Genomic DNA, 15,507 nt, shown 5'->3' with positions numbered 1-15,507 from the left:
AATGTTAGAAAAATACTGTTAAAAAAAAAAAAAAACCACTGTAACTTAGCTATAATTTAGAACTCTTAAGTCTCATTCCATTTACCATACTTGGTGAAAACTGACAAATTTTAGACAACTGTATTTGAGTATTCCAGTCATTTGCTGTAAATACATTGTAGTTCAGTTGAATAAACCTTTGGCCTTTTTCATATTAGGCACTGTGGTAAGTTCTGGAGACACAGTGATTAATGTTGTATGTAATTATAAATGTGGGTGTTACTCATTAATACTTTGGTATAGGTGCTGCTGAAGAACAAAGTAGTATTGTTTTGAACAAAACATCACCCAAAAGGTAGTTTGTTTTTTTTGGGTTTTTTTTTTTTTTTTTTTGGTGATGGAGTCTCACTCTTGCCCAGGCTGGAGTGCAGTGGCACAATGTCAGTTCACTGCAACCTCCGCCTCCCAGGTTCAAGTGATTCTTCTGCCTCAGCCTCCTGGGTAGCTGAGATTACAGGCGTGCGCCACCATGCCCGGGTGGTTTTTGTATTTTTAGTAGAGACAGGGTTTTGCCATGTTGGTAAGTCTAGTCTCAATCTCCTGACCTTGTGATCTACCCGCCTCGGCCTCCAGAAGTGCTGGAATTACAGGCGTGAGCCACCATGCCCAGCCCCAAAAGGTAGATTGTACTTGGAGATTAGATTATACAAGGCTTTCTAAGGAGCAAAATATTTAACAATAGGTAGGGATTTAAAAAGAGCAGACGTGTTCCCAGGGGAAACTAGAAAAAGCATAGAGGGATGCTTATGTTTGCAAATCGTGGCAGAAGTCAGAAAGTAGAAAAATTGCTACTGACTTAGGTAATATACAGTCGTCTCTATCATATACAAAGTCTACCTGTGCACTAAGACTTGCACTGGGAACTTTTCTTGAATGTCATTTTGGCAGATGTGTCAAACGCATAAATCTCTTTTCCCAGGAAACAGAGTTAACCTGGAGCAGTCATTTTTATTTTTTTACATTTTTATTTATTTATTTTTTGAGACGGAGTTTTGCTTTTGCTGTCCAGGCTGAAGTACAATGGCGTGATCTCGGCTCACGGCAACCTCCGTCTCCCAGGTTCCAGCTATTCAACTGACTCAGCCTCCCGGAGTAGCTGTAGCTGAGACCACAGGCGCGTGCCCTCATGCTCAGCTAATTTTTTTTTTTTTTTTTTAGTTTTTGTAGAGACAAGTTCTTGCCACATGGCCCAGACTGATCTTGAACTCCTGGGCTCAAGCAGTCTGCCTGCCTTGGCCTCCCAAAGTGTAGGGATTACAGGTGTGAGCCACTGTGCCCTGCCTGTGGTGTCTTAGGAAACTGATGAGTACTATGTATCTGTTGTAATAGAGGGAAATAAGTGGTTTTCACAGTGATTTGTAGTGGACTGTGAAATAAATTTCAGGGATTCAGGTCAGAATTGTCACACAGGTTGTAGTCAGGGTGAAAACTGGGTCATGATGCAGTATAAAAAAGTTTGAGAGCCACTTTGGAGAGAACTTTAGGTTTGCCACCTACCAGTGTGGTAACCAGGCTTTTGTGAATTAGTCTGGGATACGGTACAATAAATATTACATTTATTATGTGTGAAAAGAGATGTTAAGTTAGGGACATACTGTGAATTCAAGGGTAGAAAACTTTTCCATCAGTTTTTAGGGATCCTACTCTTTCACTTAAACCCCAAATGGCCAAGCTAGGATTGATTTGGTGTGCTCTAGAAAGAACTTTATTGGTATTCATGGATTCAGATTACATCTTATAGGACTTCAAAAGCATCTTAGACTGTATGTGTATATACACACACATTCTGAATCAGTAGGTGGCTCATGGGGCCTGAGATCTCGAGTGAATCTAAATTTAGATTCACAGGTGATACTGTAGATTCAGTGTCTACAGACTACACTATGAATTTGTGGTGATTACATTATTGACAATATTTTAGGTTTAAAATCAGAAAAAAGTTAAATGAAAATAGTTAATGAAGATGCTTTAAAAGCCTGTGTGCTTTAGAGAAGTTGCTTAATGAACACAAATTGGGTATCTAATGTAGGCTGGGCTGGATACTTCATTTTCATCAAATCTTTTTAAAATAATTGGTGAAATAACCTTTATTGAATATGGTTCTCTACATTTTTCACACTTCCCTCCTTCATAGGGTTGTGAAAATTTATTTCATTCTCTAGATGAGGAAATTGAGGCACAGAGGTACACTTACAAATTTGCAAAGATATAATAAATGGCAGAACTAAGATTTGAACCCAGGACTAAGTGTATTGCTTGTATTTAATTAATTTTTAAGAGACAGGCCATCACTGTGTTGCCTAGGCTGGCCCTTGAACTCCTGGGCTCAAGCAGTCCACCCGCCTCATCCTCCTGAGTAGCTGGAACTGCAGGCACATCATGGCCTCCCAGTTGTTTTTAAACACTAATGGTAGTCTTTCATAAGGACACTTATAAAAGGCAGAGCTGGTACCCACACTTCATTCCAGACTGCTCAGACTTAGAAAACTGAAAGTAACGTTTTCATCATTATATTTCAGGTAATCAGTATCTGTTTTTGCCACCAAATCGTTACATTTTCCATGGCGCTGAGGTATATTCAGACTCTGAAGATGACGTCTTATCCTCTAGTTCTTGTGGCAGTAACAGTGATAGTGGGACATGCCAGAGTCCAAGTTTAGAAGAACCCATGGAGGATGAAAGTGAAATTGAAGAATTCTACAATGGCTTAGAAGATGAGCCTGATATTCCAGAGAGAGCTGGAGGAGCTGGATTTGGGACTGATGGAGATGATCAAGAGGCAATTAATGAAGCTATATCTATGAAACAGGAAGTAACAGACATGAACTATCCATCAAACAAATCATAGTGTAATAATTGTGCAGGTACAGGAATTGTTCCACCAGCATTAGGAACTTTAGCATGTCAAAATGAATGTTTACTTGTGAACTCTATAGAGCAAGGAAACCAGAAAGGTAATATTTATAGATTGGTAAAATAGATTGTTTTTCATGGATAATTTTTAACTTCATTATTTCTGTACTTGTACAAATTCAACACTAACTTTTTTTTTTAAAAAAAGGTACTAAGTATCTTTAATCAGCTGTTGGTCAAGACTAACTTCCTTTTAAAGATTCATTTGTATGATAAATTCATATGTATATATAATTTTTGTTTTTGTCTAGTGAGTTTCAACATTTTTAAAGTTTTCAAAAAGCCATCGGAATGTTAAATTAATGTAAAGGGAACAGCTTATCTAGACCAAAGAATGGTATTTTCACTTTTCTTTGTAACATTGAATGGTTTGAAGTACTCAAAATCTGTTAACTCTAAACTTTTGATTCTTTAACACAATTACTTATTTTTAAACACTGGCATTTTCCAAAACTTGTGGCAGCTAACTTTTTAAAATCTCAAATGACATGCAATGTGAGTAGAAGGAAGTCGACAATAGGTGGGAGGGCACTCGGTTGTCTTTACTTTTAAAAGTAATACTTGGTGCTAAGAATTTCAGGATTATTGTATTTATGTTCAAATGAAGATGGCTTTTGTACTTCCTGTGGACATGTAGTAATGTCTATATTGGCTCATAAAACTAACCTGAAAAACAAATAAATGCTTTGGAAATGTTTCAGTTGCTTTAGAAACAATAGTGCCTGCCTGGATCCCCTTAGTTTTGAAATATTTGCCATTGTTGTTTAAATACCTATCACTGTGGTAGAGCTTGCATTGATCTTTTCCACAAGTATTAAACTGCCAAAATGTGAATATGCAAAGCCTTTCCGAATCTATAATAATGGTACTTCTACTGGGGAGAGTGTAATATTTTGGACTGCTGTTTTCCATTAATGAGGAGAGCAACAGGCCCCTGATTACAGTTCCAAAGTAATAAGATGTTAATTATAACTCAGCCAGAAAGTACATGTCTCCTTCCATTGGGAGGATTTGGTGTTAAATACCAAACTGCTAGCCTAGTATTATGGAGATGAACATGATGTAACTTGTAATAGCAGAATAGTTAATGAATGAAACTAGTTCTTATAATTTATCTTTATTTAAAAGCTTAGCCTGCCTTAAAACTAGAGATCAACTTTCTCAGCTGCAAAAGCTTCTAGTCTTTCAAGAAGTTCATACTTTATGAAATTGCACCGTAAGCATTTATTTTTCAGACCATTTTTGAACATTACTCCCAAATTAATAAAGTATTCCTCTGTTGCTTTAGTATTTATTACAATAAAAAGGGTTTGAAATATAGCTGTTCTTTATGCATAAAATACCCAGCTAGGACCATTACTGCCAGAGAAAAAAAATCGTATTTGAATGGCCATTTCCCTACTTAAAAGATGTCTGAATCTGAATTTATTTGGCTACACTAAAGAATGCAGTATATTTAGTTTTCCATTTGCATGATGTGTTTGTGCTATAGATAATATTTTAAATTGAAAAGTTTGTTTTAAATTATTTTTACAGTGAAGACTGTTTTCAGCTCTTTTTATATTGTACATAGTCTTTTATGTAATCTACTGGCATATGTTTTGTAGACTGTTTAATGACTGGATATCTTCCTTCAACTTTTGAAATACAAAACCAGTGTTTTTTTACTTGTACACTGTTTTAAAGTCTATTAAAACTGTCATTTGACTTTTTTCTGTTAACTTACATTGTTTAAGGTATATAATTTTTAAATCTTGCAGAATTTGTACAGCTTCGAATGCTATAGTATTAGATGCTTTCTTTCTCATACTACATTTCTTCATTCAGTTTATTACATTAGTCTCACCAGACCAGTACTTGCAAACACTGATGGTGCTGATCGTAGCAGGCGATGCATCACCACCAAGCATTTCAGAACTATTTCAACCATTTTAGGCTAGAGGCCTGAGCAAGTAAAACGTGGGGAAAAGGCAGGGCAGGGCCTAAGAAGGATGTGACAATATCCTATGATAAAGGACCAGAAGTTTGGGATTCGAGAGAGAACAGGAAGTGGTGGATAGTGAAAATCCATGTGATACAAAGGCTGGGTTAACTGAAAATCTGTTCTTGGATGCCAGGTCTTTTAAGTCCAAAGACTACAGACGACATTTGGTATCAACTTTTTGAGGCTGACCTGAGAACCTACTTATTTTGAGGGAGAAAGTACTCTTGAAGAGGCCAGCAGTGTTCCCCTTAAAATGTATGTGTAACTTGGTCAGGTGCTGTGGCTCACACCTGAAATCCCAGCACTCTGGGAGGCCTAGGTGGGCAGATCACCTGAGGTCAGGAGTTTGAGACCAGCCCGGCCAACATGGTGAAATCCCGCCACCATGCCCGGCTAATTTTTTGTATTTTTAGTAGAGACGGGGTTTCACCGTGTTAGCCAGGCTGGTCTCGAACTCCTAGACTCAAGCCATCTGCCCGCCTCAAGTCTTCCAAGTGCTGGGATTACAGGTGTAAGCCACCACGCCCAGCCTGCATTCTGGTTTTTATTTCCTTTTAATTGAAAGGAATGTCTTGGTTCTGCTGTCTTAATCATCCTGAACAATGGCTACTAGCTTGAATGACTTAAGACAGGAGAGCTACAAACACACTATATATTTGTACCTTACAAATAGATGTGTGGAGGCCAAATACTTAAGTATTTAGCCAACTCAATAATCAAAGTCCCTACAATTTAGCAAATGATCTGCAGCTTTGCTGCTCTTATCTACAAAGCTCGGGACTTTTCTTGTTTTTTAAAAGTAAATGGCAATTTCAGAAATCTTCAATGGTATTTTAACTTTCCACCATGAATCTCCTTGCTGTTAATTAATACACTGTATCATAGTCTAGAGTAACAGGGAGGAAGTGTCCCCAAATTAAGCTTTGTACAATGTGCTCCCGGATGAGATGCTATTCTCTTGTTACAGTATTTGTTCATGGAACTATTAATCCAAAGTGCCTGCTATTTCACAGATCGGCTTCATAATATACAAAGGTTACTACTATTGAGAAACAGCATCTGACATGTTTTTGATTCAAAGAATTACTACCTCAAGGAGTGGACGAATAGGGAATATGGTATAATATCAGGTACGTGGAGACATTCTCATGGGGAAGAATGCCACTACTTTGAGGAAAAGTACCTTAGGTGAGAACATTGTTTTAGTGCTATCTATAGAAGAGTTCCATGGTTCGCCAGTAGTTTCTTAAGTTGACCTACTGAAAAGTACAAGTCCACAACCCCTCATCCAACCCCTTGGGCTTATTTGCATTTTGGAATTACGAATTTTAAAGAATTTTTTAAAGCACCCACAGGGGTCATAGTCTTATTTAGTGAATACCATAAATAGCTTCAACAATTCAGATCAGGTTTTTCTGCAAAGTGAGAGATGACAATATTTTCCGTTTTTTTAGATTTTAGAATTACAGGTTAAGAGACTGCGGACCTCTATAAATTCGTATGGGAATAGAAAGCAATCTGAAATTTAAGAGACCTTCCCTGAGCCATCCCTCTTTTTGAAAAATTTTGACTCTTATATGAGAACCACTGAAAGTTTAAATATTAAAACAATAAATCTTTATTAAACAGTTTTCACGGCATTTTAAAATAAATTTAAAAAATAAATATTTGCATTCTAGCAGAAAGTCACAGGTATTGCATCAACTCACTTACAATTTAATGGCATGAGATAACTAAGCATCAGCACCATAAAACCGTTAAGATTTGTTTCTTAAATTCAAGGAAATAGCTCTAAAGCCCTGCAGCATCAATACTTTTGAAAGCTATAACCCAGTGATTGGTGCTCATAGTAGCCAATGTTTCTTTCTATTACTGGCAACTGTGGAGACAGAGTTCCTCCAGTACTAAATATTAATAAGTTCTCTGATCAACAATCCCCCATCTATCAGCATGTCATGTCAGGATTCACAACAGAGAAAAGAACTGCAGGTTATGTAGTATATTCCCTATTTGTGATTTAGGTTTGCACAAAGACATTCTAGCAAAAAAAAGATTGTGTTTCCACCATGCTACCTTTTTTTTTCTTTTTTTTTTTTTTTTTTTTGAGACGGAGTCTCGCTCTGTCGCCCAGCCCAGGCTGGAGTGCAGTGGCGCGATCTCGGCTCACTGCAAGCTCCGCCTCCCGGGTTCACGCCATTCTCCTGCCTCAGCCTCCCGAGTAGCTGGGACTACAGGCGCCCACAACCGCGCCCAGCTAATTTTTTGTATTTTTAGTAGAGATGGGGTTTCACCGTGGTCTTGATCTCCTGACCTTGTGATCCGCCCTCCTCGGCCTCCCAAAGTGCTGGGATTACAGGCGTGAGCCACCGCGCCCGGCTTTTTTCTTTTTATAGAGTTTCAGAGTAAGATTTAAATCATAATTTTTAACCTCTAAAAGTCTGCTCAAGTTCAATTACAACCATAGAAACTGTACTGGTATCAGAACATAACTATTTTATTACAAAACTTAACATTATTTACAAAATGAAAAAATAATGAAATGACTATTGCAGGCCAAAGTTAAAGGTTTTTCACTCAATGATTGAAGAAAAATTAAGCAATATTTCCATGCACTCACACCAGATCATTTCTGAAATATGCAAACTCTTAAAACTCATGTTAGTAGAACTTTAATGTATTCACAATACTTGTTATGTTTATTGGAAGATGGTCAAAAAAATCCATGGTTCTGTACAATAATATTAACAGTTTGTTCATTTTCCTTTAATGTTTTGACTTCCATGAACACTCGTAGATTGAACATTCTGCAAGTAAGAATTATAATAGTACCTCTGTCACCTTGCTGAATTCATCACCACAAGAAAAACACAAATAGTTTAATGCTTTTGCACTAAACTGAATAGTTGAACTCCAAAGTTATATTAAACTGAAGCCTTCATTGTGATCAATAGCTTGGATCAGTTTAGAGCGTAGAGTTTCTTTATCTGTATATTTTGGAAGATCCAGAAGATTAAAACAAGTATGGGAAACTGGGAGATATTCCTCACCACCTCCTGTTGACTGGATGACTAGTTTCAGACTCTTCATACCAAGAATAGGAATGCGATCACTACCTGTCAAAAATACTGCCAAGAAAGAAACCATTCAGTCAACCACTTCAAAACAAAAAGTAGCAAGTCATATTTTGTACAGTCACTACAGCAGAGCTTCACATTAACATCTGCTCTAATGTGTTAACTTACTCCCTAATTTGTGGAAGACAAGTTTTTTGAGACACATTCTAATTGCTCATTCACAATATTTTTTCTTTAAAAGTATAATCTTAATACTGGCACAAAGGAAGTGCTTAATACATGTTTGATATTGTCATTGCCAAAACATTTTGAGAGCCCTTTTTTGGAAAAAGCCATTTAGAACTAGTTGACAAACCAAATAAAAATGCAGTTTTGATTATGATTTCTTTTTCTATTTGCTTCATTTCTGTTTTTTTTTTTTTTTTTTAAATCAGAAATTTATAATGGGCAGCCAAAATTCAAATCATTCTTTTTTTTTTTTTTGAGACGAGCCTTGCTCAGTTGCCTAGGCTGGAGTGCAGCCTCGACTGCCTGGGCTCGAGCAATCCTCTCACCTCGGCTTCTGGAGTAGCTGGGAGCATAGGTGCGTGTCACCAAGCCCAGGGCTAATTTTTGTAGAGATGAGGTTTTGCCATGTTGCCCAGGCTCAAAACACTTTTTTTTTTTTTTTTTTTGAGACGGAGTCTCGCTCTGTAGCCCAGGCTGGAGTACAGTGACCGGATCTCAGCTCACTGCAAGCTCCGCCTCCCGGGTTCACGCCATTCTCCGGCCTCAGCCTCCCGAGTAGCTGGGACTACAGGCGCCCGCCACCTCGCCCGGCTAGTTTTTTGTATTTCTTAGTAGAGACGGGGTTTCACCGTGTTATCCAGGATGGTCTCGATCTCCTGACCTCGTGATCCACCCGTCTCGGCCTCCCAAAGTGCTGGGATTACAGGCTTGAGCCACCGCGCCCGGCCAAAACACTCTTAAAGAGTAATGATTTCTCATCCTTATGACATGCAGAAGAATTTGACCAAGAATTTCGGAGAGATTGCTAAAACATTCTTGGCAACAGCAGGAGTATCAAAGGAAATGTTACTGATTTGGACACATAAATTCTGACAACTTTAAAAATAAGCCAAATTTCAATTAGAATACAGACTTTAACAGAAGAAAGATACTCAGGCATCAGTTATAAATGAGGGAACTAAAGCCTAAAAAAGCTTTATTTTATATAGAAATTGCCAAAGTTTTAGTCTTGAAGCAAAACGAAAATGAAGACCAAACAGAGAAAAGAGCAATACAGTTGGCCCTCCATATCTGTGAATTGTGTATCCATGGATTCAACCAACTGCAAATGGAAAATATTTTCAAAAAATGGCTGCTTGTGACTGCACTGAGTATGTCAACTTTTTTTCTTCACACTGGTCCCTCAACAATACAGTATAACAACTATTTACATAGCATTTACTTTGTATGAGGTATTAATACAGGTATATTCATGTGTCAATGAGGAGGATATGTTCTGGGAAATGCATCATTAGGCGATTTCATTGTGTAAATATCATATATTTACACAACCTAGACAGTACAGTCTACTACACACCTAGGTTACGTGATACAGTCCTACTGCTCCCAGGCTACAAACCTGTACAGCATGGTACTGTACTGATTTCTGTAGGTAACTGTAACATAACAGTAGGTATCTGTGTATCTAAACACAGTAAAGGTACAGTAGGTTATTATAAGGTATTATAATCTTAAGGGACCACTATCATATATGTGGTCTCTCGTTCACTGAAAAGTCATTATGTGGCACATGACTAATCCAGAGATGACTGAAAGTATAAGGATGTGCATAGGTTATATGCAAATACGATGCCAATTTATTTATTTATTTATTTATTTTTGAGACGGAGTCTCACGCTGTTGCCCAGGCTGGAGTGCAGTGGCGCGATCTCGGCTCACTGCAAGCTCCGCCTCCCGGGTTCCCGCCATTCTCCTGCCTCAGCCTCCTGAGTAGCTGGGACTACAGGCGCCCGCCACCGCGCCCGGCTAATTTTTTGTATTTTTAGTAGAGACGGGGTTTCACTGTGGTCTTGATCTCCTGACCTTGTGATCCGCCCGCCTCGGCCTCCCAAAGTGCTGGGATTACAGGCTTGAGCCACCGCGCCCGGCCAACAATGCCAATTTATATAAGAAACTTGAGCGTATATTGGTATCCTTGGCAGGGAGGTCTTGGAACTAATCCCCCAATGTATGCCAAAGGATGACTATACTCCAGAGATCTTTTTAGAAATCTAAAAGGAGTTCTACAATCCTAGTTTATTGTAACCAGTTTATTGTAACTGTAACATAGCTATAGTTTGCTTTCGTTTCCAAGTTAGCTTCTGTTTTACTTCATAGAATGAATCAATGCTATTTTGGAGGCAAACTGAATTTAGCCTTTGAAATAAGAAAATACATGTACTGAAGAGTGCAGATCAGTTCTTTTTCAAAAAAATTACTTGAAGATTAAAAACAGGACTTTGGAATAATACCATAATTAGATTCCAGACTCATAAAGTACACAACTAATTAGAAATACTTACACAGAAACTGCTTCTTCTTTTCCAATGGTAATTCGTGAAATACTTCCCAAAAAATTTTTATCGTAGGATGTTCTGCCCAATATTCCCCTTTGTATTCTGTATTCTAAAAACAACATAATCTTTTATTAGTATGAAGGGACACACTGGCTAATATATTAGCACATAAAGCTAACATGGTCCAGGAGTTTGAAACTTGTGCAATTCAGTGGATTGCCCACTGTTTCCTGGACATTTACAATTTGAAGTTATTAGTTCCAGGTGAAGAAGAAATACATAAGAATCACCAGAAATCTTTCCCAGCACTTCAAATAACATGATAGGATCATACTATCATCTTCAAAAGTAAAATAAAGAGAAACTAGAATTACTAAAATAATGTTGTAGGACCATTAAAAGTTTGACATGGAATTATCTGTGATAATCAGAAAATTTCCTTTTTCTGTATTCATGAACAGAAGTCAAACATTAAAATTTATCTCTCCTTTTAAAAATATGGTACTAAGCGACACTAAAAATTTTCTGAGGTAGTTTACAAGTGCCACCAGTGAGCACTGCCTCCTGGTATTCATGCCCGTGTGTAATAAGGACATTGTGAATATAAGGAACGTATGACTTCTGAGACTAAATCAAAAAAAAACCTCTATGGCTGGGCACGGTGGCTCACTCCTGTAATCCCAGCACTTTGGGAGGTGGAGGCGGGCGGATCACAAGGTCAGGAGATCGAGACCATCCTGGCTAATACAGTGAAACCCTGTCTCTACTAAAAATACAAAAAAAAGTTAGCCAGACGTGGTAGTCTGCGCCTGTTGTGCCAGCTGCTGGGGAGGCTGAGGCGGGACAATGGCGTGAACCCAGGAGGCAGAGCTTGCAGTGAGCCGAGATCGCACCACTGCACTCCAGCCTGGGTGACAGAGCAAGACTCCGTCTCAAACAAACAAAAACAAAACAAACAAACAAAAACCTTTATGGCTTCAGCCCTTCTTCTGGTTCACTCACTCTGGGGGGAACCAGTTGTCATTTTATGAGGATATTCAAACATCCCTATATGAAGAGAAGTACTCATGGTACTATACTGAGGTCCCTGCCAACAGTCAGGTGAGTAAGCCACCTTGGAAGTGAATCTCTATCCTTAACCATGCTTTTAGACGACTATAGCGCCAGCCAATATTCTGACTGCAACTTCATGAGGGACCCTTGAGCCCAAACTACTCAGCTAAGCCACTCCTGAATTCCTGACCCACAGAAACTATAAAACAACAAAGTTTCATTGTTATTTTGAAGCCAATAAGTTTTGAGGTAATTTGAAGCCAGTAAGTTTTGGGGTAATATATCTCCCCTTTCAAAAATATTAGTACTGGCCAGGCGTGGTGGCTCACGCCTGTAATCCCAGCACTTTGGGAGGCCGAGGCAGGTGGATCACTTGAGGTCAGGAGCTCCAGCCCAGCCTGGCCAACATGGTGAAACCCCATCTCTACTAAAAATACAAAAATTAGCTGGGCGTGGTGGCACATGCCTGTAATCCCAGCTACGTGGGGGAGGCTGAGGCAGGAGAATTGCTTGAACCCGGGAGGCAGAGGTTGTAGTGAGCCGAGACTGCGCCACTGCACTCCAGCCTGGTCAACAAGAGCGAAATTCCATCCCCACTGCCCCCCACCCAAAAAAAAATTAATACTAAGAGAGAAGGTGGTAGGAAGCAGAGAGGAAATAGTTTATATTGTGAACTGTTCTTATCCAGCCACAATTGGCCTTAACTTTCAGTTCTTCAGATGCATCAGGTCCTTTGGACGTACTGTTTCCTCAGCCTACACCACTCAGACACATCCTTTCTTCTTTGGTCATCAGGCTAATTTTTACTCTTTTAGGGCTCAGATTAAATGCCATCTAATTCATTCATTGATTGATCCAACAAATATGAGTTTTAGTCAATGTTTTTGGCCCTGGGAAAACCTCAGTGAACAGAATCCTCACTTAGCCTTGCGGAGCTTACTATCTAGTGAGAGGCGTTCCCAGATTCATCTAGCCTAGATTAGGTTCCTCCTTATGTACCACTCACTAAATTCTTTTTCATTGTATTCATCAAAACTGTGTATAAAGCATTTAATTTCTAGCTCCCTTATTAGGGCAAAGACCATGTCTCTATCTTATTTCCTGCCCCCTCCTCAATCTCTTGCATAGTTTCAGTTGCACATTATCAGGCATACAGTAGAGACTCAATAAATACTTGCTACTGGGCCTCTTGAATTTTGGACTCTCCTTATTTGTAGCCATGATTTATCTTAATCACTGAACTCTCAATAATTCAGATCTGCAAAATATTTGCTGTTAATTGCAAGCAAGTTTGAAGAAAACGGCTTTAATTCTAGCACTCAATTTATTAAACTGTGAGCATGTTAGTGGGGAAGGAAAAGAGGATGGCTAAAATTTTTTTTTTTTCCTTTTAAATCTCTAAATGGTTTGGTAAAAATGTGCACACATGTCCTGGTCAAGAAAGAATATTTAAAGCTCCAAATCATAATCACTAAAATTGTAATGAATCAGATATACGACAGAAGAAATCAAAGTGTTATAAGTATAAATACACTATAATATATATACATATATTTGAGATGGAGTCTTGCTCTGTCACCAGGCTGGAGTACAGTGGTGCAATCTTGGCTCACTGCAACCTCTCCCAGGTTCAAGCGATTCTCTTGCCTCAGCCTCCTGAGTAGCTGGGATTACAGGTACGCACCACCACACCCAGCTAATTTTCATATTTTTAGTAGAGACGGGGGTTTCACTATGTTGGCCAGGATAGTCTCGATCTTCTGACCTCATGATCCGCCTGCCTCAGCTTCCCAAAGTGCTGGGATTACAGGCGTGAGCCACCGCGCCTGGACGCTACAATATACTTTTTAAGATGTCCTGTTTTAACTGAATGAACACTTACATCAATTATCACTTCAGGCAAGGTTTCAAGTACTTACTGAGTGCTCTCCTAGGTGCTGGGAATACAGCAGCGAACAAAGAGGCAAAAATTCTGCTCTCACGGTACTTACATTGTGGTCGGGGGAAGGAGCAACCTAAGTAAAATTATGTCAGATCCAAAGTAGCAAAATAAAACAGCGAGGGGAGACAGCATACATGTGCAGGAGAGGGGTTTGCAATTTTAGATCAGTTATCCAGGGAAGGTCTCTGATAAGGTACAAACACGTAAAGGAAGCGAGAGCAAGAATCTTTTGGGATTATCAGGGGAAGAGAATTCCAGGCACATGGAAAAGGAAACAGAAACGCCCTAAGACTGGAACGTGTCTGGAGGGTTCTAGGCTCAGCAAGGAGGTTAATAAGGCTGAGGCAGAGTGAGAGGAACGACGACAGGAGATGAAGCAAGGAGGGACAAATTGTGTAGGATCTAAAGGGTGACGAGAAGCTGTCGTATCATTTTCATTTTAAGGTGATTAGAGGTGGAGTCCATTTCCACTGGAGGACCCCTCAAAGTTAGTATCTACAGGCTTCTTCTCTTGAGCAGATCAATTTACTACCACACAGGAACCTTCAGTCTTCTTCCTGAAGGATTTACACCCAGTTACCAGCTGTGTGGCATCCTCAGTTTTACCTGGTTTCCCAAATTGTAAAGCCTCTCTCCCAAGCTGTCTTTTGCTGGGTAGAAAGGGGGACATGAATGGTCCAATTATTCTTTAAAATGACTTTAAAGTAATTCTGTTGCCCTTAGTCCAACCCTTATCCCTGCTATTAAGGGTAACATGGTATACCAATTCTTGAGCCTTTCAGATTCTAGGATATACAATGAGTTGCCTCAGGCCAGGCGGACCATGATGTCAGGAGTTCGAGACCAGCCTGGCCAATATGGTGACACCCTGTCTCTACTAAAAAAATAAAAAAATCAGCCGGGCATAGTGGCATGCCTGTAGTTCCATACTTGGGAAGCTGAGGCAGAAGAATCGCTTGAACTTGGGAGGCGGATGTTACAGTGAGCCAAGATCGCACCACTGCACTCCAGCCTGGGTGACAGAGCGAGACTCCATCTCAAAAAAACAACAAAAAAGAGTTGCCTCCTGACAATCCTGTCCCTCTGGAGGCTTAGAATTCAGTTTTCCTCTGCTCTAAGTCACTCATCAATTTATCTCCTTACCTTCTGTCTTCCAAAACTATTTCTTCTCTTGTTCATTGCATTTTTATTTTTTAGTTTTTGGTGTGTATATTACCATTTTTATTCCATTTCTGTCATTCTAGTGAGATTTTTGGGAGGGAGCAGACATGTTTATTCCATAATGTTTAATTAGAAGCCCTAATTATTCTTAAAATCTTATTCCTTAAATGACTACACAATAAAACTGGCTATATACTGGTGTGTATATAGTTCTATAAGTTCTAAGCACATATGCAGATTTGTGTAACCACTGCCACAATTAGGATACTGAACAGTCCCATCACTGTTATGCTTAGATGTCTCTTGTGCTGGCCGCTTGCAGTGAGCCGAGATGGTGCCCCTGCACTCCAGCCTGGGCGACAGAGTGAAGACTCCGCCTCAAAAAAAAAAAAAAAAAAAAAAAAAAAAAAAAGATGTCTCTTGTGCTACCTCCTCTGCAGTCAGACCCTCCCACTCAACCCCTAGTCTCTGTTCACTATAATTTTTTATCTTTTCAAGAATGTCACATAAATGGAACCATACAGTATGCAACCATTTGAAATTGGCTTCTTTCACTCAGCATAAAGCCTCAGATTCATCCAGTTGTTGCATGTATCAACAGTGCTTTTTTTTCTTTTTTGAGACAGGGTCTTGCTTTGTTGCCTACGTCAGAGTACAGTCAGGGCTCACTGCAGCCTCCACCTCCCAGGCTCAAGGGATCCTCCCACCTCAGCCTCCGGAGTAGCTGGGACTATGGGTGCACGCCACCATAAAGGGCCAATTTTTGTATTTTTTGTA

General features: G+C 39.3%; 2 protein-coding genes across 12 annotated transcripts in view; one reads left to right on the top strand and one right to left on the bottom strand.

Annotated features, from left to right (window-relative positions):
• SIRT1 (sirtuin 1) overlaps window positions 1-4,677 on the top strand; it is a 36,166-nt gene extending 31,489 nt beyond the window's left edge. For all 4 annotated transcript variants that reach the window (XM_050804715.1, XM_050804717.1, XM_050804718.1 and 1 more), the window contains one exon: window positions 2,559-4,677. In XM_050804715.1, the coding sequence (XP_050660672.1) occupies window positions 2,559-2,887 (329 nt within the window). In that variant the 3' untranslated portion in view covers window positions 2,888-4,677. The remainder of the gene's footprint in view (window positions 1-2,558) is intronic.
• Window positions 4,678-7,409: 2,732 nt separating this feature from the next.
• Window positions 7,410-15,507, bottom strand: part of HERC4 (HECT and RLD domain containing E3 ubiquitin protein ligase 4) — a 151,274-nt gene continuing 143,176 nt past the window's right edge. For all 8 annotated transcript variants that reach the window (XM_050804706.1, XM_050804712.1, XM_050804709.1 and 5 more), the window contains 2 exons: window positions 10,581-10,683; window positions 7,410-8,061 (listed from right to left, as the gene is read on the bottom strand). In XM_050804706.1, the coding sequence (XP_050660663.1) occupies window positions 7,853-8,061; window positions 10,581-10,683 (312 nt within the window). In that variant the 3' untranslated portion in view covers window positions 7,410-7,852. The remainder of the gene's footprint in view (window positions 8,062-10,580; window positions 10,684-15,507) is intronic.

This window comes from Macaca thibetana, chromosome 9 (genome assembly GCF_024542745.1).
Source record: "Macaca thibetana thibetana isolate TM-01 chromosome 9, ASM2454274v1, whole genome shotgun sequence".
NCBI classification, from domain to species: Eukaryota; Metazoa; Chordata; class Mammalia; order Primates; family Cercopithecidae; genus Macaca; species Macaca thibetana.
The sequence above is the reverse complement of the archived record's forward strand: the minus strand, read 5'-3'. Positions and strand labels throughout refer to the sequence as shown.